The sequence below is a fragment of the Medicago sativa genome, chromosome 2, assembly GCF_051527215.1.
Source record: "Medicago sativa cultivar Bolivia chromosome 2, Bolivia_mono, whole genome shotgun sequence".
In the NCBI taxonomy this organism is placed as follows: Eukaryota; Viridiplantae; Streptophyta; class Magnoliopsida; order Fabales; family Fabaceae; genus Medicago; species Medicago sativa.
The window spans coordinates 27,869,221-27,891,546 of record NC_140750.1 but is presented as its reverse complement, the minus strand read 5'-3'; the positions used below and the strand labels follow the sequence as shown (position 1 = coordinate 27,891,546).

At 32.3% G+C, this 22,326-nt stretch overlaps 3 protein-coding genes across 4 annotated transcripts; 1 reads left to right on the top strand and 2 right to left on the bottom strand.

Moving 5' to 3' along the window:
* The first annotated feature begins 367 nt into the window (after nt 1-367).
* On the top strand, nt 368-3,742 carry LOC146945965 (TMV resistance protein N-like). 2 transcript variants are annotated; one of them, XR_015026560.1, is made up of 4 exons: nt 368-1,049; nt 1,216-1,434; nt 1,544-2,619; nt 3,293-3,742. XR_015026560.1 is itself a non-coding variant. In XM_085744218.1 (3 exons), the coding sequence occupies exons 1-3, from the start codon at nt 948-950 to the stop codon at nt 2,354-2,356; spliced, it is 1,134 nt and encodes a 377-aa protein (XP_085600344.1). In that variant the 5' UTR covers nt 368-947; the 3' UTR covers nt 2,357-3,742. The 2 variants fall into 2 exon arrangements, 1 of the variants encoding a protein (XP_085600344.1); XM_085744218.1 differs by having other exon boundaries at nt 1,544-3,742.
* Nucleotides 3,743-9,306: 5,564 nt separating this feature from the next.
* Nucleotides 9,307-10,263, bottom strand: LOC146945964 (uncharacterized). The gene is made up of 3 exons (XM_085748129.1): nt 10,054-10,263; nt 9,769-9,948; nt 9,307-9,558 (listed from the first exon to the last, which is right to left on the bottom strand). The coding sequence occupies exons 1-3, from the start codon at nt 10,261-10,263 to the stop codon at nt 9,307-9,309; spliced, it is 642 nt and encodes a 213-aa protein (XP_085604255.1).
* Nucleotides 10,264-18,468: 8,205 nt separating this feature from the next.
* Nucleotides 18,469-18,882, bottom strand: LOC146945963 (uncharacterized). Its single transcript, XM_085748128.1, has one exon. It carries the CDS (start codon nt 18,880-18,882, stop codon nt 18,469-18,471), a length of 414 nt encoding a protein of 137 aa, XP_085604254.1.
* Nucleotides 18,883-22,326: the final 3,444 nt, after the last annotated feature.

Here is a 22,326-nt window from a genome sequence, read left to right as displayed (position 1 = left end):
GAAAAAAAATAAAATAAAATAAAAAATTAAAAAAAAAAATTAGGTCATTGCATGTTGAAACAATTTGATTTGCAATATTATATTTGTTATTACATATCAAGACGTATATGTGATTTTTATTCTGATGCATGTATTTAAATATTTTTTTATTGGACAGAAATGAATATGAACGTGATTTTATTGAAAAAATAGTTACAGACACCGACAATGTAAGTGTTTCCTTCACAATGTGAGAGAAAATTCAGTTAAACATGGCTTAGAGTATCTTCAAGAGCAGCTTCTCTCCAAATCAATCGGATTTGAAACTAAATTTGGACATGTTAATGAAGGTATTCCAATCATAAAGCAAAGGCTATGTCAAAAGAAAGTTCGTCATCGAGAATCAAACTAAAGCAATTGCAGGTTTTGGTCGGAGAGCCTGGTTGGCTTGGTCGTGGCAGCAGAGTCATCATTACCACTCGAGACAAACATTTGTTAACATGTCATGGGATTAAAACAATATATGAAGTAGATGGATTAAATGAGGAAGAAGCTCTTGAACTGTTAAGGTGGAAGGCATTTAAAGGCAACGAAATTGATTCTAGTTATAACTATATTTTAAACCGTGTAGTTAAATATGCTGCTGGCCTCCCATTAGCTTTAGAAGTAGTGGGTTCCAACTTGTTTGGAAAGTGTTTAGCAGATTGGAAATGTGCATTAGATAAGTATGAAAGGATACCACCTGAAGATATCCAAAATATACTTAAAATAAGCTTTGATGCTCTGGATGAAGAACAAAAGAGTGTCTTTTTGGATATTGCTTGTTGCTTCATGGTCATTATGGTCATTGCATAAAAAGCCACCTCGAAGTCGAAGGGTTGGTTGATAAATCTCTCATAAAGATTAATACTAAATACTATTGGGGATCTCATGATGTCTATGTTAGAGTACATGACTTGATAGAGGACATGGGTAAAGAAATCGTTCGGCAAGAATCACCTAAAGAGCCTGAAGAACGCAGTAGATTGTGGTGTTATAACGACATAGTTCATGTTTTACAGGAAAATACAGTAAGATTCATATCTACAAACAATTTTTTTAATTTCTCTTTAACTATAGTTTGCTCTTTTTGGACATATATATGACAAATAGTTTTTTTTTACGGTTAATTAATTGTACATTCTATTTCTTATTTGTATTGTGGTTGATTCGTTTTTTTTTTTTTTTTGTTCGAAGGGAACTAGTAAAATTGAAATGATATATACGAATTTCGATTCCATGAAATCCGTAACAGACTGGAATGGAAAGGCCTTCAAGAAGATGAAAAAACTCAAAACACTTATCATTGAAAATGACCATTTTTCAGAAGATCCCAAGTATCTTCCAAATAGTTTGAGAGTATTGAAATGGAAAGGATGTCCTTCAAAGTCTCTATCATCTTGTTTTTCGAATAAGGCAAGTGAAATAATTTCATTTTCCAATTGTGTATATTTATAAATTCCCTATGAGAGTATATTGTCTGGTTTTTTATTTATTTATTTGTTTCTTCTTTGATTTTATGCAGAAGTTCGAGAATATGAAAGTCTTGACATTTAACCGTTGTCAATATTTAATGAAAATACCCGATGTCTCAGGTCTTCAAAGCTTAAAAGAGTTCTCATTTGAAGAGTGTAATAATTTAATTACAATTCACGATTCGATTGGGTACCTAAATAAACTTGAAATCTTAAATGCACAGGGTTGTAGCAAGCTCGAGAGCTTTCCTCCCTTACAGTTGGCATCTCTTAAGAAATTGGAACTATCTAGATGTAGGAACCTAAAGAGTTTTCCAGAATTATTATGCAAGATGACAAATATAGAACATATTTGGTTGGCAGATAGTTCCATAGGAGAATTGCCATTTTCATTTCAAAATCTCAGTGCAGTTTATGCCTTAACAATATACGACTGCAAAATACTTAGGCTTTCAAGTGACATTTTTATGATGCCTAACTTGTCAGATATTAATGCATCGGGTTGTTGTGGTCTATTATTGCCAAAACATAATGATATAATTAGTTCAACAATGTCTTCAAATGTGGATTATCTTGAGCTCGTAGATTGCAACCTCTCAGATGAATGTCTCCCGATGGTTCTCAAGTGGTGTGCTAGTGTGAAACATCTAAACTTGTCGAAGAACAATTTCAAAAATTTCCCCAAGTGCCTTAACGAATGTCACCTTCTTAGGGTCCTTAAATTGGATGGTTGTGAATATCTTGAGGAAATTAAAGGGATTCCACCAAATCTTGAAAAAATATCTGCAATAGAGTGCAAATCATTGAGTTCCTCAAGTAGAAGAATTTTACTTAGTCAGGTTTGTTGCTTTATCTTGCGCTAATATTTGATATTTAATCCACTGGAGAGTTCTCGGAATTCCAATCTTAGTACACAAATGGGAATCCATGTGTTCAATAAGAAAACAAGCACGAAGGAGGATGTGATATTAGTCAATCCTTGTGGAAAGAGAAAATTCGATGAGTATCTCAATGCTTCATCACCACAATTTGTGGAAGCGAGAGTTTCAGAGACAGAAAGTTTGCAGAACTTGGAACATACTGAAACAAAAGAAAAAAAGCACCATAACTAGATTCATTGGTTCAGGTATACCATTATTATAAACTAATTAATTGTTTCTACTTGAATAAGTTTTTCAATTGATTGAAGACGTGTCTGGTGACCGACGCCAACATGACACACATGTGATTACATTCAAATATGTTGTTTTCTCAAATTATTACAGGAGTCGACGAATCAATGTGTGTCAGTGTCAAGTCCATTGTCTATGTCGGTGCTTCATAAAGAGGATGTTTTTAGAAATGAAAAATGAAAACATTTTTACCATAAACCTTAGCAACATTATTTATATTTTTTTAAATGTCTTATATTTTGAAGTTTTAGCCACTTTAAGCTTACACATGAGGTTTACAATGAGCTAAATGCTTAATTATGTAAAATCATTTTCAGCTGTATATTGTTACTTATCACATAACTGTATATTGTGCTCCTTTCACACAAAGTCTAATAAATTGCGTTAGATCCGAGATGAATGTTGTTTGTTACAAGTATGATCCTTACACTATGAAAGCATAAATGCTTTCAATGATAATCCTTATGAACAATCTTTTGAAAAAGAACTTGATTTTTATTCCATAGGAATATATTTATAGGAAGGAACAAATATGTTTTCATAATGAAACATGTAAAATTTTCGGTTGCTATATTGGAGGTCAGGTAAATGTGCATGCCAGGTTGAAAAGACCTTTCTAATTTGCAGGAAGTAATGTGGGATAAAGAACTGAATCTGAGAACCAACATTTATCCGATCCTTTGGCATGAGTCGCGACTTGTCTTCTCCAGAATCCAACTTCCGTGCTCTGATCTTGATATGATGAGACCTGATGTAAGGTTTTGTGGAGGATGCTTGTGCTCGAGATATTGTTTGAATTTGATGCTTTCATTACTATACATTTACAAGCATGGATTAGCTTGTGGAATCAATACCATTGTAGAAGTACATGTAAATTCTGGAGGCCAACTTTGGATAATGTATTTGAACGTTTTATGTGCTTGTAAATATGTACTGATAAAAGCAAATATCAGGAACTTTGATGTTGCTAACTTTTTTTGTTGAATGATTGTTGATTTTATTCATTATATAAATGATGTTGCAAGTTGCAACAATCTTTAATAAATCTTTAGCTTTTGATATCAATACAAGCTTTATTAGCTTCCCTATCTGATTGTTTAAATTAAGATTTGGCTATTGCAAGGGTGCATGGAAGGATTGAGAATAGAGACGGTAGGGAAAAGATTCCAATATCACTCCTTAAAAGGAGCATTATTCTTATTGAAATAAAAAAAAAAACTCTCAAGTTATAAAGTAATTTCTACATGTCATCGGAGCCCTTGATTTTTGCGGGTCTTGCTTCCGCATAAACCCTAGCGCCATCATTATGTTCATATCACGGCACAGTTCACGCTATTGTTCATGCGTGCACTATTCATTGAGGAAAAAAAACTAAAAATTGTGGCTTGCAATGTCTGGGTCGGATTAAAAAGTGAAAATTAAAAGAGGGTGAATAAATCTAAGACCAGAGGAGAGAAGACGTGGCAAAGGGTGATGATGGGTGCACTTTTAGATACTTCTGATCAAAGGGCAGTAATATTTCTCAAACTCACTTCCGTCCATTAATGAACAACTGTACAAGCTTCTTGAGTCTCAAACAACTTCTAGTACGTTTTCTTTCAGTTACATTGCCCAAAACGATAATTTTTTTAGAGTTAGCCCTTCTTAGTGTCAAACCAATTCGTACTTGGATTGTTGATTCAGGTGCTACCAATCATATGACAGGAGAGTCTAGTATGTTTTCTTCATATAGTCCTTGTGCAGGTAATTTAAAAATTAAGATTGTTGATGGTTCTCTTTCAGCCGTGGCAGGAAAAGGTTTTGTCGTTATTTCTCCATTATTAACACTTCAAGATGTTTTACATGTCCCTAATTTGTCGTGTAACGTATTGTCTGTCAGTATATTAACCCGGGATAAAAAGTGTCAAACTCATTTTTTTGATACTCATTGTTTGTTTCAAGATTCAATCTCGGAGAGGACGATTGACAGTGCTAAGCAGAATGTAAGACTCTACTACCTTGAAGATGAACTTGAAACTGAACATCAACTTGGACAAATAAGTTCTTTCTCTGAATTCTTTTTTGTTTCAAATAATAAGGATGATGTTATGTTGTGGCATTTAAGATTGGGTCACCCAAGTTTCAAATATTTGAAAACAATATTTCCAAAATTGTTTGTTGATCAAGATTTTTCTACTTTTCAATGTTAAATTTGTGAACTTGCAAAACATCACCAAAATTCTTTTCCTGCCCAGACATATAAACCTTCAAAACCTTTTTCTATTATTCATAGTATTGTTTGGGGGCCTAATAGGATAATTCAAAAATAAAATTCAGCCATAAAACATACCTTTGCAAATTGCAACAATGAAACAAAGTATCAATCGAAATATGATGTGAGATTAACAAAGGTGCAAACGAAAAGAGTATGTTATTGATTTCATTTCAAAAATAAATGAAACGAGGCATCGATCCAAATGAGATGTGACATTAAGAAAGGGGGTACACTAAAAGAGAAAGTCATTGGTTTCATTTCAAAATTAAAATTCGGCAATAAAACATATCTTTTCAATTGCTTCATAGTAAGATTGGGTAGATATTGCATCTCACCTGATTTAACAAATTCGATTGATTAAATAAAATTTATGACAAAAAATAAATAACTTGAATGGATAAATAAAAGAGATTTGGTTGAAAGGAGAGAACACACCTTATATGCCTTGAAACTTATGAATATAACAAAAGAAAATAAAGCTGCATATACCTATCAATAGCCATGCCATACACATTTTACTTGGCAATCAATTTCTTCTTTGATCCAGTTTCATACACATATGACCCCTCCCTCCCTTCCAAAGTTTGAGTACATCCACATAGTGATACCATTAACAACATGATATATTGGCAATTTCTATAGGAAGAAAAAAAAAGTAAAATAAATTAAAATTATTTTTGTATATGCTACCAATTTCATTAGTTATCTTGGATAACTAATGAAAATAAGCCAGAAAAAGCTTACAAGAAATGTCATAAACTCTTTTTATTAGTTCTCCAAAAGTTATAATAGTAGATAAGTTTCCCAAACATGAGAGTTTTTAACAGTTAACATGAAGTTTGATCAAACATGTTCGAATGAAAGTTCAAAACATACTGCTTTCAAGGTTTACAGTTCTACTCATTTATCTCACCCTTCATATTTGGTCATAAAAAATATCTTATATATGAGCAATTATAACTAAATAGCTAGTAAGCTAATATTTAAATAACAAATAATTCGCTGCAAGCATTTTTCTTGAAGGATCGAAGCTACAAATTTGGAAAACATGATATATACTGGATAATTCTTATTATATTATATATGATGACTGAAGAAAAAAAAAACTTAGCAAAAAGAAAAGTTGAGATAAAGTTTTATTATTAATCAATATTTATTCTCATAATTTTTTACATAACAAAGAATTTCAGGACTGTCCCTTATCATCCTCGTCGTCGTCCTTCTCCTCTTTGCCATCATCAACCTCTTCAGCTTCATCATAAGTATCATCTTCATCTTGAACATGATAATAATCATGACCATCAAAGCTAAAAATGTTATTTGGATCCACCAATTCTTGATAATCAGCATGCATTTCTTCAAGGTCGTAAATTCCGTTTGGAATTAATCTCCTCTTTTGTAAAGGATTAGTGATTAATATATGATCCTCGTTGTCGTCATCACTACCAGCATCATCTTCATCGATGTCCCCGTCATCCTCGTACTCGTCATGGCTGTCGTTGTCATCACCAGCGTAGTCGTCAACATAAACAACATTGTTCATATTAATCTCATAGTCATCCCATGTTTCATCATCTTCATGATGATGTTCAGGATCACCAATTGCATTTGGTGATTTTGGTAAAATGAGAACTAAGAGTGCTGCTATCAAAAACGACCTCATTCTTTTTGCACAAACTATTCTCTAAGCAGATAAAGATATGTATTTGTTTTTGCAAGTGTGATTGTCTCTCCCCCCGAGCCATCGTATTTATACACAAAATATATTAGACTTTATGAGAATTTTTATTATATATTTGGCAATTTGATTGATATGTTTGGTCTTTGAATTAATTGTTAAATGTTTTTTTTCTATTATTTAAAAAATTATAATGACTAATTATTATTTACCTAAATGGTTTGTGAAATTGAATTAAATTCTTTTTTTTTATTTTCTCAATTACTCATAATAATAATTACTAAATATTTTTTATGATAAAATGTAAAAAAAATTAGTATAATGTTTAAAACACAATTAAATTTTGTTTTTTTCTTAAGATATGATTTTTTCTAAAATAAAAAAGTCAGCAAAAATTGTTCTTTAATTCATAAAAATAATTATTAATTTATTGGTCTAAAAGTAAAATGTATCAAAACACTTTCATTTGTCGATGCAATGTAGAAACTTCCTAAATTATTTTGATCATTTGTCAGGGACAATGCATTGTTATATGCAGGGGCCGGGGTTCGAACCCGGACACAGGACACCCCCACTTATTCAGTTTAACAAGTGAATTATAGCCACTAAATTACTTTACAAAACAAAAAAACAAAAAAAGGGAGTCCATATGAAGCAAGCTCTGAAAAGCTTGAAAAATTGATTTTTAAGGTGCAGTAATCAATTACCAGATAGGGATAATCGATTACTAGGGTGCAGTAATCGATTACCAGACAGGGGTAATCGATTACCAACTTAAAAAATTCAAATTTATGTAACGTTACATTGTGGTAATCGATTACAAGACTCTGGTAATCAATTATCACATACAGAAACTCAATTTTTCTGAATCAGTGTGATTTAAACTCGTTCCTTTTCATTGTGGAGCCTCTTTGAAAAGTAGCATTGCTTCGTGGACATTTTCTAAAGCCTCTATAAATATATTTCAAATCAATACAACATTAACGAAATTTCATATTCAAATATTCATAGATCAAATATCACTTTCACACAAAAAACTTTGAAACTTCATGAAACCTTGATTATATTTTCATATCCAAAAGTGTTTATGAGGATTAAGATATATTCATTTGAAAGTGATATTGATATGATATATCCACAAAATTATTTCTTCATTACTTTGTAAAATTCTTATTGGTGTTTGGTGAGAATTATTTTTAAAGATAGAGGGGGTGATATCTTGTTTGTTTGTGACAATTTTATCATAGGGTTTGGTGAAGATTTTTTTTTTTTTGTAAATATAGTAGGGTAGGGTGCTATCTTGCTTTGTAACAAAGATGCTGACATACTGAAAATTCTTCACGGGGTGTGAGGGGAGTGGACTACCGTTAGGTAAGAAAGGGAACCACTACAATTTATGTGTCTTTTGCTCCAGAGACATTGGTTAAGCAGCCAAAACGAAGTAAGATTTTATTCATTGGTGTAATTTTGATCAAAAGTAACAACTTATATTTACAAGACAAAATTTATACTTTTGGATTCCTTAACAAGACCCTAGTAATCGATTATTCCTCAGGAGCACCGGTTAACAAAACCCTTAAATATATTATAGAAAAAGAAAGATAATTATACAAAAATGAAATAAAATATTTATATTGATCTTAAAATAAGATCAAAAATGAAACGATGTCCCCTAAAAAAAATGAAATGAGGTATCGATCCAAATACGTTGTGAGAAAGGGGGTAAACTAAAAGAGCAAGTCATTGATTTCATCTCAAAAATAAAATTCAGCCATAAAACATACCTTTCCAATAATGAAACGAAGTATCGATCCAAATATGTTCTGAGATTAACAAAGGTATAAACTAAACGATTAAGTCATTGATTTCATTTCAAAAATAAATGAAACGAGGTGTCGATTCAAATAAGATATGTGACATTAAGAAAGGGGGTAAAATAAAAGAGAAAGTCATTGATTTGATTTCAAAAATAAAATTTGGCAATAAAACTTATATTTCCAATTGCTTCGTAGTAAAATTGGCTAGATGTTGCATCTCACTTAATCTTTCAAACTCAATTGATTAAATAAAATTTATGACATACAATAAATAACTTGAATGGATAAATAAAAGAGATTCGGTTGAAATGAGAGAACTCATCTTATGTGTCTTAAAACTTCTTATCAATATAACAAAAAAAAAAAATATGAAGTTGCATAGCCAAGCCATACACATCTTACATCTCAATCAATTTCTTCTTTGAAACAATTTCATACACATATGACCCCTTCCTCCCTCGCTTCCAAAGTTTGAGTACATCCACATAATGATATCATTTACAACATGATATATAGTTAATTTCTATAGGAAAAATTAAATATATAAAGTAAAATTATTTTTGTTTATGGTACCAATTTCATTAGTTATCTTGGATAACTAATGGAGATAAGCCAGAAAAAGCTTACAAGAAATGTCATAAACGCTTTTTATTAGTTCTCCAAAAGTTATAATAGTAGATAAGTTTTTTTTATAGGTCAAGAGATTGGTGAGGTATCAAGGTGACTTTGAAAGACAGATACCCCTATCTTATGCTTTCTATTCATAAAATATATTAAAAAAAGGGAAAATATATGTACAAGAGGGGGACCAATTTAAAACCCTCAAAAAGCAAGAAAAACGAAATAAAAAAAATAAGAAAAGCAAAGAAAAATGCCTCCAGAAGAATGTTGCTTAACTGCCCTTGGGTTGACCCTTGGAACGAGTGTTGTAGAATTTACTTAGATGTTTCCTCTGCTTCTTCGTCAGATAAGGCGTAAATGGGACATCAGCATCCTTACCTTGAATAAGACATTCGCTAACAAGATCAAGTTCATTCTGAAGTTGCGGCTTATGTGCAGCTACATCAGGATCAACGGTAATATTCTGAACTTCCGGCACAATATATGTAGCCAAAGTGAGAACCGGCTTCTTCAGTTCAACCACCTACTCACTTGCAATCTGCCCTAAAACCGTGCTATTCAATGGTGACTGTGACTGGTGCCTAACTATATCATCGGTGATGTTGTGCAATGGCATGTGAAACTAAGTATGAGACTTTTCTATATGTGATGTATCAAGAGAAATAACAGAAATATGACTTTCTACCTACACATCAATATGGTATGCTGACTGCTCATTATGAGTAACATGTACATCAATGTTCTCCCTCTCTGTTTGCCCTTCTGCAGAGTCAGTCCCATGGCTAACTATGGAAACTGTGTGCACCTCCTTCTGGTGATGAGGAGGAACAACCTGTGTCGGAGCCTCAAAAGCTTTGGAGGAGCCAATACCGGAAGGATTATCCTTCGATTGCCATCCTTGTGAGGACTGCTTCTGAAAGTGTTCAATTTTTTCCCTTTGTCCACTCGCGGAACCTTCTCTTGTTTGTCTGTTTTTTCAGGTGTAACCACCGGAAGGATGTTACATTATGTCCAATACTTTTGCAATGTGTGCAAAAGTCAGGTAACCCCCCGCCCCCGTAAATGCATAACCTTCCCGTTCCAGCATACTTTCATAAAATATGTTGCGGGAAAGGTCCAAGTCCACCAAAAGCCTTGCATAATGACCAAACAGTTTGTTCTTCGTACCATTATCAATTAGCAAAGGAGTCCCGATAGCCCCTGCTATTACATTCAAGGTTCTCTCCATCCAATATTCATGTGGCAGTTCCCACAATCGTATCCATACCTGAACATGCGTCTGCCGTTGAGTATGTGCATTAAAATCCTTCGTCCATTCGAATAGACGTATCACCCCCGACTTCAAACTGACTGTACCTAAAGCCCAAATTGCTCTCCAGTCGACATAAGTTGCAAAAGAAAACTCTTAGGCTTTGTTTGGGAGTTTGGAGGGGAAGGAAAGGAAAGGCTTTGAGGGGTGCAAAATATGAGGAAAAATAGAGAAATCTTTCAAAAATTTTAAAAGATTAGTTTTTTAGAGAATGATAATTTAATGCATATGATTACTTTATTTTTAATTTTAAAAATATTATAACAACATAGATTAAATTTGAAAAATTCTTATTAACCCTCCAAAACCCCCTAAAACCCTCCTCCAATACAATTTTTTAGTTCCTCCAAATGAGGAGGGTTTTGTATCATGAAGAAAAGTTAACCCCCAAAGCCCTCCTCTCCCATTTTCCTCTATTTCTTCCACTTACTCATTCCTTTTAAACCAAGACTTCCCCTCCCTTCCCCTCCAAACTCGCAAACAAAGTCATAGTAACTACGTCCAAGTGAAATCATACGCCATTGTCCTGCTGTTTTCCACAGCTTCTGCAACTTTGCAGCAATGTCCTTGGAGGTATATGGCTTATCCCCCTTATTCAATACAAGTCTGCCCCGAAGATTATACTTACAAGCTTCTAACCCTCGGACATATGCCTCATGTGTAATCTTAATTGACAGAGTGTCCCAACGAACGGAAGGGATGGGAAGCGGTTCAGCGGAGGTTACATGTGAAGCCTTGACCGCCTGCACAAAGGAGATGACCTTTGGTGGAGAAATCTGTGCTGACGAGGAAGGAACCACCTTGTGAACTAAAAGCTCTGACAGCCAAGCAAAAGCCATGGAAAGTCTGACCTGTGTGGACCCTTCAATCCAACAATTGATGAGGTCACGGAAAGGATAGCAATTCAATTAATTCACCGAGCAAATAAATCCAAACCTGATGCTTTGAAGCAAAACCCACGTAAAAAACCAAGTGTACAAGGCAGAAACAATTTCACAATCGGTAGCATCCAAAGCATGCACCAATTCCCCAAATAAATTGGAATCAATCAACTATTAAGAATAGGAAGCATAATAATCAATTGTGTGAATCTGAATTGAGAAAGTTGGCGCGGCACTCAAGCTAGTGGAAAACCCTAGCAGAGCGTTTTCAAATAAAAGATAGGTTTCCCAAGCATTAGAGAGTTTTTCATCGGAAAAAATAAGGTTAATTTTAACAGTTAACATGAAATTTGATCAAACATGTCTGAATGAAAGTTCAAAACATACTGCTTTCATGGTTTTTAGTTGTACTCATTTATCTCACCCTTCATATTTGGGCAAAAAAAATATTTTACCCCTTATTATCTTATAAATAAGCAATTATAAGTAAATAGTAAACTAATATTTAAATAACAAATAATTTGCTGCAAGCATTTTTCTTGAAGGATCGAAGCTACAAATTTGGAAAACATGATATTGGGGCTCTGTTTGGTAAAAATAAGCTATAAGCTAGCTGATAGCTGATAGCTTATAACTGAAAAGCTCGCTTATTAAAAATAATGTGTTTGGTAAAATTAGCTGTTGAAGTGACTGATTAATATAAAATGACATAAAGGACATGTTTGTTTATTTTTTTAATAAATTATATATAATTTTTTTACTTTTTCATTTCTTTTTAAATATTTAAATTCAAATCAAATTAATTTCATCTCCAAAATGATAAATGTGTTTTATGAATTCAATTAATATTTTTTATTTAACTAAAATTGCTTCACTATTTATTGTAGGTTTTATTTAAAATTATATATTATATTATATAAATTAAAAGCAACGTAAAAAAAATGTGAACAAAGAAAATATAAAAAAAAAAAAAAAAAAAAACTACAACATGAGTGGTATCCATGCAAGGGGCTGGTTGCCCAAAATATAAAAAGTGGATAGTTTTTTTTTTTTTTAAGGATATAAAAAGTGGGTAGTTACATTGCATATGAACATGGGTGGTTTTTTTATTAAAAAATAATTAAATAAAATTAAGAAGGTTAAAATTGGAAGAAAATATAAAAAGCTACAAGCTAAGCTAAAAAGCTACTTGAAATAGCTTCTCAAAAGAAGCTATAAGCTCGAGAGAAAAGCTTGTTACCAAACACGTCATGTTTTGATCCAACAAGCTTATAAGCTAATTCAAGAAGCTATAAGCTAGTTTTTCCTCGTTACCAAACACAGTTGGATAATTCTTATTATATTATATATGATGACTGAAGAAAAAAAACATAGCAAAAAGAGAAGTTGAGATAAAGTTTTATTATTAATAATATTTACTCTCATAATTTTTAACAAAAAAGAATTTCAAGACTGTCCCTTATCATCGTCGTCCTTCTCCTCTTTGCCATCATCAACCTCCTCAGCTTCATCATAAGTATCATCTTCATCTTTAACATGATAATAATCATGACCATCAAAGTTAAAAATGTTCTTTGGATCCACCAATTCTCGATAATCAGCATGCATTTCTTCAATGTCGTAGATTCCGTTTGGAATTAATCTCTTTTTTTGTAAAAGATTTGAGATTAATCGACGATCTTTGTCGTCTTCGTCATGACCACCATCATCTGCCTCATCGATGTCCCCATCAGCCTCGTACTCGTCATGGCTGTCTTTGTCATCAGTGTTGCCATCATCAGCGTTGTCTTCAACATAAACAACGTTATTCATATTAATCTCATAGTCATCCCAAGCTTCATCATCTTCATGATGATGTTCAGGATCACCAATTGCATTTGGTGATTTTGGTAACATGAGAACCAAGATTGCTGCTATCAAAAACGACCTCATTCTTTTTGCACAAACTTCTCTAAGCAAACAAAGATATATGTATTTGGTTTTGCAAGTGTGATTGTCTCTCTCCCCGAACCTTTCGTATTTATACACAAAATATATTAGACTTTATGAGAATTTTTATTATATATTTAGCGATTTTTTTTTTTTGAAGAAATATATTTAAATTGTTTGGCGATTTTTATTATATATTTAGCGATTTGATTGATATGTTTGGTCTTTAAATTGTTAAATGGTTTTTTTCAAAAAAAATACTATTATTTAAAAAATTATAATGACTAAATTATTTGTGAAATTAAATTATATTCTTTTTATTCTCTATTACTCATAATAATAAATATTAAATATTTTTTACCATAAAGTATAATGAAATTAGAATAATGTTTACAAACAGTCAAATATTGTTTTTTCTTATGATATGATTTTTTTTCTAAAATAAAAAGTCAACAATAATTGTTCATTAAATCATAAAAATAATTATTAATTTATGATATAAAATTAAAATGTATCAAAATACTTTCATTTGTCAATGTAATGTAGAAACTTCCTAAATTTATATATCATTTTTTTCAATGGTAATCTATACTATATTAAAGAGTATAGGGGATCTTGGACTGACTTTTTGGTTATTCCAATTATATCGTTAAACAATTTTTTCTATTATAACGTTATATTATTGTTGTCATTGAAAAAGATAAATATGGTTTGTTGAGTTTTTTACAATTGAAAGTCACAAATATCTATACTTATAATTTTAATCAATATAAAAAAACTATATAAAACATCGTTTGTAATTTACACGCAAAATTACAATAAAATATCGATGATAATCTACATGTGTTAGCGCAATAAAAAGATGAAAAATATGAACACTTGAGTGTCCGTCTTTCTGCTAGTTTAATATAATATAAAAATCAATTATTGTGTTAAAGATGATTTCTAGTTACTAAATTACTTGACTAAAAAATACTCCTTCTGTTATTCCTTTTTAATTGTCACATTTTAACCTTTTACACAAATCAGAACAACAAATAATTTTATTACTTTTGATTCAATAATTTATCTTTTTCCTACAATAACCTTAATCATTTAAGATCTCATTTCATATATTTCTCTCTCTTAAATAAATATCTAAGGATAATACTCCCTCCGGTCACTATTATAAGCAAAAATCAACTTTTTAGGTTCATTCATTAAATGATGTATTTGGTCAATAATATAGACTAAATACGTCATTTAATGAATGAACCTAAAAAATTGATTTTTGCTTATAATAGTGAGCGGAGGGAGTAGAGGTAAAGTAACATTTAATGATGTGTTGAACTTTGAAAATAAACAGTGCTAAGTGGAGGTATGAATGGTATTTTTTTCCTAATGATGAATTGTATTTTATTTTATATACGTTTTTTCGTCAAGAGTCTAGTAGATATAAATTCAGCTATTAAAGTGATTGAGTAAAGTGTCTGTAGTTCGAACCTCATGTATTTAACAACTGAGTTAAGCTCAGGAGACAAGAGAAGTCTACTCTAGCTCTAGATCTTTAAAATACATACCATATGAATTCATAAGGAATTTGATCTTTTGGTCTAATTCCACTTTTGCTTTTCATTTAAAAATTATTTTGTTTTCAATTCTGTTCTTTTTTTATCTAATTAAATTTAATCAATAAAATCAAGTTTTGTATTAATTTTAACATAATAATCATAGTTCTTGTCAAAAAATAAATAAAAATTAAACATAATTGAAACAACTATTAGAGTTCATTTATTTGAGAACGGGAGAGTTATTTCATGACCAAAAAATATAAACTAATTTTAATTCAAATTTGACTTGAAAATATAATAATTAAAATAAAATATATTAAAAAAATATTTTTATCATGATAAATATCAACTTTATTTTTTACCAAAGAGAAAGATCGACTTTATTAACAAAAAACGGATATACTAATAAGTGTTATTTAAATCCTAAAGTATTTCATGTCTTAGACCAAACACCATCCTCTCACCCTTAACTTTTTCTATCAAAATAAAATAATGAAATTAATAGCAATGTGAAGTGAATGCTTTCATTAAATGTAATCAATGTTCTATTGACTTTGTAATAGTGAAAAATTTACTCCCCCCTTTCATTAAATGTTTTATTGACTATGGATTGACAAACTATTCTCTCACTTATCAATAAGTGTTGCAATTAATACTTCTCTCTTTTTTGACCAAAAATACTCCCACCTCCTTAAATTATACTCCATCACTCTGAGACGGATCAGGCTGATGTAACAAAGTAAAAATTACGTCAACCATATTATAGTTCTGAAGAAGTATCGTATCAATCTTATCCCATAGGTTCATTGTGCACCGGACTTGGATGGTATTCAGGCATCCCAAAAGAGCATGAATGATCTCCTCAAAATTATTTCCACTTTTTCCATAATTTGTTAGGAAATTTATACCACTGTTACTAAGTCATACTCAAGTAGGAAAACAATCACAACACATGCGCGAAACAAGATTCTTAATTTTGGATGGAGATTTTATGTTCCAAATCAAATTCTATTGACCTAGTCTATGCAAGTGTATATTCTCAATAATTTCATTAACACAAATTTGCTTGCCATTATACTCCCTCCGGTCCTATTTACAAGAAACAATTTACTTTTTAGATACATAAAATAATTTATGTATTTGGTTTAGATTCTTGACTAGATACATACATTATTCAATGTATGTAAAAAGTCAACTTTCTCTTGTAAATAGGACCGGAGGAAGTATATTGTTAAGGTTTATTTTTTTTAGGGTTCCACAAGTGGTGAGATTGAATGAAATCTAAATCTTATAGCAGCCTAGAATAACACAGAAGAGCATACACTTATAGATAGATTTATGGTAAAGTGTAACACCCTAAAATATCGTCTTTGATTTATTAAATAAAAAGAATATATTTAAAGATAAGGTGTCGCACATGCTCGACAGTTCTTCATTTCATCAAGTAATAATCATAAATTCAGCAACGGAGTATTTCAAGTCAAACAATAAAACAATTTGAATCCTCGCATCAAGCTAAAATAAACAAACTTCTAAAACTTTAAACTTCATAACATAAATTAATTTCCCTAAATAAAATAACAAGATCAGAGCACGTGTTCGACAAAATAATTTCCCTAAATAAAATAACAAGAAAGTGGTGAGAATATACTTCATAACATATAATTGGAACATATGAATAATGCATAAACAGAATTAACGTCAATAGTTAGGCTTTACAAGCATCTTCATAATTTCTCATCAAGTCATACGTCAATCATTTACAGACTCTTTACATGATCACATACACAAAGAATCAAATATCACCACTTATATGCAAATGTACTCCTATCATCTATATGCATACCGGTACCGGTTTCTACTCGTCATTTTATTGTATATCAGAGTTGTGTTACTAAACATACAATCGTCATTCGTCATTTTCTTAAATATGATATGATGCATGAAGAAAGACTCACTAAATACCACATATTATCACATCATCAATATATCACACATACAACATAATTCATTTCATCATTTACTCGTCATTGTAAACAAGATACATCATCGTCATTATTCGTCATTCATAAGCGTCATTTTGTCACATCATTCATCTTCGTCATACAATAATCATTATCTCATCATTAATCAACATCATATAGTTTTATATATATATATATATATATATATATATATATATATATATATATATATATTTCATTTGTTCGTTATTTATCATCACGTTTAGAACTCACACTCAACGTTAGTTTTCTCTCATTTACTACACGTTTTACTCTAACCGCATACCCTATTCTTCGTCTCAGTTTAAGGTTTCTATCCCGCCATTACCTTTTCTTATAGTGCCTTCTATTTCTACGTCTAGTTCATTGTGTTTTAAGTCCCTATGTTCATTTATTTAATCTTCTTTGACATCATCATTTTATTGTAAGCTGCTATCACCGTATTCTTGATTTACCTAGTTTACATCCTTCTAATATATTTATAATGTTAAACTCTTCATTACCCTAAGGAATTACTCTTGGCATTGTTATTTATTCTTGAACCATCCCTCTATACCCCTCTTGACTTCACCTTAGGCTTCCTTAACTCACATTTCACTCGCCATATTTTTAAGAACTTTACTTCTAAAGACACCTAAATGCATCCCCTCAATTAGGTACATAGGTTTAGGACCCTATCCCTCACTTTAGGAACTTAAATGGGGAGAAAAAGTTGGGTTTTCTAAGCTTGAGAAGGGTGCGCGTGCGTGCTCTTTGGGGGCATGATCATGCGCTCCCTAAAACGCAAAACAAAAGCACGGGGACAACAAGTCACTCATGGGCCGTGCACCTAGGTGGCACGACTGTGCGCTTTTGTCTGTGACAGAAAATCGCAGTTCTACTGCGATTTCGCCTTGGGGAACCTTCTCCGACTCCATTTTCGACCCTAAACTCACCAAACTCGTCCTTAATTATCACCCTAAGGTTACCCTATCATTCAAACACTAATTTCTTCTTAACCTACCCAATTACACACGTTTCCATGCTTAAATTTCCAATTCATTTACCCTAGTTTTGGTTTCTTCAATCCTAATATTTCAACAAACAACATTAACCCTCATCACATATGTTCATCATCATTCTTTCACCATAATTTTCATCATAACAACACTTAAATTCATAAGATTAAACAACCCTACTATTACAACAAAGACACCCTAAGATGAAAGGATTTCCCCCTTACCTTGAATTCTCTGGAAACACTGTTTTGGCTCTCTTCTCTTCAGCTAGGGTTTTCTTCTTATCCTCTCTGCTTTTCTCCGGTTTCTACATTCAGCAAGAGTGTTCATTCTGATTTCTAACTTTCTATTTATACTAGGGGATTTGAGCCATTCACTTATTATTATTTCTCTCTCCTCCACTTACCACAGTTTTTCTTCCTCGTCCCTCACTTATTTACTACTTCAATCTCAAACCTCCCACCTCTTTATTATTTAATTTAATTCTTCTCCTCATCATATTAACCCTCACATCACGTCAATAATCATCAACTCTATTTTCTCGTAAATAATATAATACTCAAGCAAAATGCATTATCATCGGAACAATAATTAAGACTCCACCAATTTAATCTCACAAAACTAATTAAATAGAAATTTTGGGTGTTAAAACTCTCCCCCACTTAAAGAATTTTCGTATTCAAAAATTACCTGAATAAAATAACCTCATATAAGATTCTCTTATTTGACTCTCCAGCTCCCATGTTACGCTTCCTCCAGCAAATCATCCCCATGTCATTTTCACTAATGTAATCTCTTTGCCTATCCAATTATTTACTTCTCGGTCTTCAATCCTTGAAGGTAAAGCCTCAACAGTCAAGTTGTCCCTCACTTGCACTTCATCCATTTGAATTATGTGAGATGGATCAGGAACATGCTTTCGAAGTTGTGTCATATGAAATACACTATGAAGGTTCGAGAGAGACGACGGTAAAGCAACTTGGTAGGCCACTTCTCCTACTCTCATGATAATTTTATATGGACCTATGAAACATGGTGTAAGTTTATTAGACTTCAAATCACGACCAACACCCATCAACGGAGTCACTATCTGAAACACATGACCCCCTTCTTGAAATTTCAATGACTTTCTCCGCTTATCATGATAACTCTCCTGCCTGCTCTGCGATACTTTCATCGTCTCCTAAATCATCTTAACCTTCTCAGTAGTCTACTGAACAATCTCTGGTCCAAGTAACACACGCTCACCAGATTCATACCAATACAAAGGCGTTTGACATCTCATACCATACAATGCTTTGAAAGGTGTCATTCCAATATTAGAGTGAAAACTGTTGCTATAAGTAAATTCAAGCAATGGAAAGTTAGTATCCAACTCCCTCCTTTATCTTGTATACATGCTCTCAACAAATCTTCTAATGACTGAACAGTCTAACTATCAGTTTGAGGGTGATAAGCAGAACTCAACCTCAGTTTAATTCCCAAAGCCCCTTGCAAAATTTCCCAAAATATTGATGTGAATCTCGAATCTCTATCCGAAACAATACTCAAAGGAACACCATGCAACTTAACTATCTTCTCAATGTAAATTTCAGCTAACTTCTGCAATGGATAATTTATTCTAATGGGTATCAAATGGGTCGATTTAGTCAACCATCTACAATCACCCAAATGGAATCACTCCCCTTCGTGGTCTTTGGCAAACTCACAACAAAGTCTATAGAAATATTGTCCCACTTCCACTCCGGAATACTCAAAGGTTGCATCAATTCAGATGTCTTCTGATGTTCTATTTTTGACTTTTCGCATACTAAACAAGCATACACAAACGCATCTACATCTTTCTTCATACCTGTCCACCAAAACATCTTATTAAGATCTTGATATATCTTAGTGGCTCTGGGGTGTATACTCAAACTACTCATGTGACCTTCCTCTAAAATGCTCTGCTTTAGTTCCAGCATATATGGCACACAAACTTTATCCCAAAATCTCATAATTCCATTCTTGTCTATTCTGAAATCTACTTCTTTTCCTTTGTTTATCAACGTTAAGCGATCAACTAACTCCAAATCGGTTTTCTGTCCTTATTTAATCTCTTCTAACATCTGAGTTGTCAGCTTCAGCATACCCAACTTCACACTACCAGGCATTGTAACAGCCCGATTTTCGCTAGTTTTATTTTATTATTTATTTATGTGTTATATGTGTTTATATGTGATTATTTGCCTCTGTGTGTATTTTTGGTTGGGAAGAGTAGAATTCGGTGTAGAAGGGTATTTTAGTCATTTTGGACTTAGGGGCATTTTGGTCATTTTGAGAGCAGGGGTAATTTTGTAATTTTGTTGGAGGATATTTTAGTGCTTAGTAAGAGTATTATTTTACCAAGTTACTAGAGAGGGTGTAGTAATTATTTTAATTACCATTAAGTGACCGTTAGTGTTATAATTTACCGTTAAGTGAGAATTTTGGGTGTTAGAATAGAAATGGGTTAGGCCCATTAAGGTTTGAGAGATAAGCCCAATTGAGTAGAGCATATATATAAACTCTAGTTGTTGGTGAAATTAGGTTTTACAACATTATTCATTTCATTTCATTTGAGAAGAGAAGAGATAGATGCTAGAGAGAAGAACAACAACAAGGGTTAGAAGGCAAAGAGGGGATTCATCATCTAGGAGCTAAATTGAAGCTTGGGTTAGAAAATCTTGGTGTTAGAGGTAAGAGGGTTAGATTTCAACCATAATTCACATCTTTTTCTTTTTAACCATTTTGTGAAATTGTTGAATTGAGCCTAATTGCTTGTAAATTCGTGTACATGTTTTGATGCAATGTTTGGGTATGTGGATTAAATGGTAATTGAGTTGTTGATGATGAAATTACATGCTTAAGTTGTGGTTATATGTGTGCTTTGCATTTTTGTCCAAAAATTATAATATGAAGTGTTGTTGTGATGAATTGTTGATGAATTCATGATGTTTAGTTGTTGTTGTTGTTGTTGAGAGGTGTTGTTGTTGATGATTAAAACATTGGGTAATCATAATTGATGAAGTTTGCTATGAACTTGTGTTGTTTTTGAAGTTTGATGGAAAATGGGTCAAATGATGATTTTTGTTTAGAGAATGTTTTGGGACAAATTTGATATGCATTTGTGTGTCTTTTCAAGTTTAGAAATGTTTAAACAAACTTTGGGATCAAATTTGAGCTTTGGGAAGTCAAAATTGGAGTTTTGGGGTGAAAATGAGGTTTTTCCCGAGACTGGACTGTCATAATTCGCAGTTGCAAGTAAATCACTCGCAGTTGCGAGTTGCACAGGACAGAACTCCCTTTTTCGCGTTCTTGTGTCTTTTTCGCACGTTTCTGTTTTGAATTGGTTTTCGGTGTAAACATGAAAGTTGTAGATAATTTTGTTAGCTTTCCAGAGGCTTTGGTTTGACTTGAAAATGATATTTGGTTTTTGAGTTATGATGAAAATACTCCAAGGTGGTCTTGGTGAAATTTTACAAAAATCCCGTATAACTAGTTCTAAGTCGACCTAATCCTTGTGGAATGTTTTTAATCTTTGAAACTTGATTTTTAAGAGTGAAACTAAGGTGGCTAAACTGTGATGTAGTGAACCTACTTGTTTTTACTTAGAAATTGGGAAATTCTTTGAAAAATGATAATTGAGACGAACTTTGTGATTTTTATGAATTCGTCGTATTTGGCCGATGAAATGCTTATGTAACCTCTACTGCACACACATGTGGGTTGTGAGAATACAAGGCATAGGCAATTGAGCTTGTTTACTTGGTTTTGACTTAAGTGTTCAATTAATTTAATGTTGTGATTTTGAGAGACGAACTTGACTAAAAATGATTTTTGAGAGCCAATTACTTATGAACCCTTTATGAATAGATTAATATGATTATGAGATGATGTATGAATGGTTGTTGAGTGATGAATATGATGTTTGTGATCATATGTTGTATTTGTTCCTTTATTTGGATTGTAAGGAATTATGTGGAAATGTGGCAACTATATGTTGATTTATGTGGAGATGATTGATGATGTATATATATGTGACAACTATATGTTGATTGAATTGTGGATGTTGTTGGTGATTGTATATATGTCAAGTGGTGGTGAATTGTTGTCGATGCATATATACTAATTGAATGGTGATGAACATGTTTATGTTATGTTATTTGTTGAACATGTTAAATGTTGATTGTTGGTGGTGTATATATGTGACAACTATATGTTGCTTGAATTATGGATGTGGTTGGTGATTGTACATATGTTAAGTGGTGGTGAATTGTTGTTGATTGCATGTGTACAAGTATTGGTGACGTTGAGGTGATTATTGTTTGTGTGAACATATGCATTGAGTCGAGTCATATGTTCATGCATTCATAACTGATGGTGGTGGATTTTATATCCAAGACTGATGGTGGTGGATTTTATATCCAAGACTGATGGTAGCAGATTTTATATCCAATTGAGGTGAGTACGATGTTTTTGTTGCATCGAAGGTGACGACCTGGAGGTGATTGGCACCACATGCATCTAGATGAGTCTAGAATCATTGCATAAACTGTTGGTGGATTGAATTGCATTGCAATGTGTTTGATGATTGATTTGC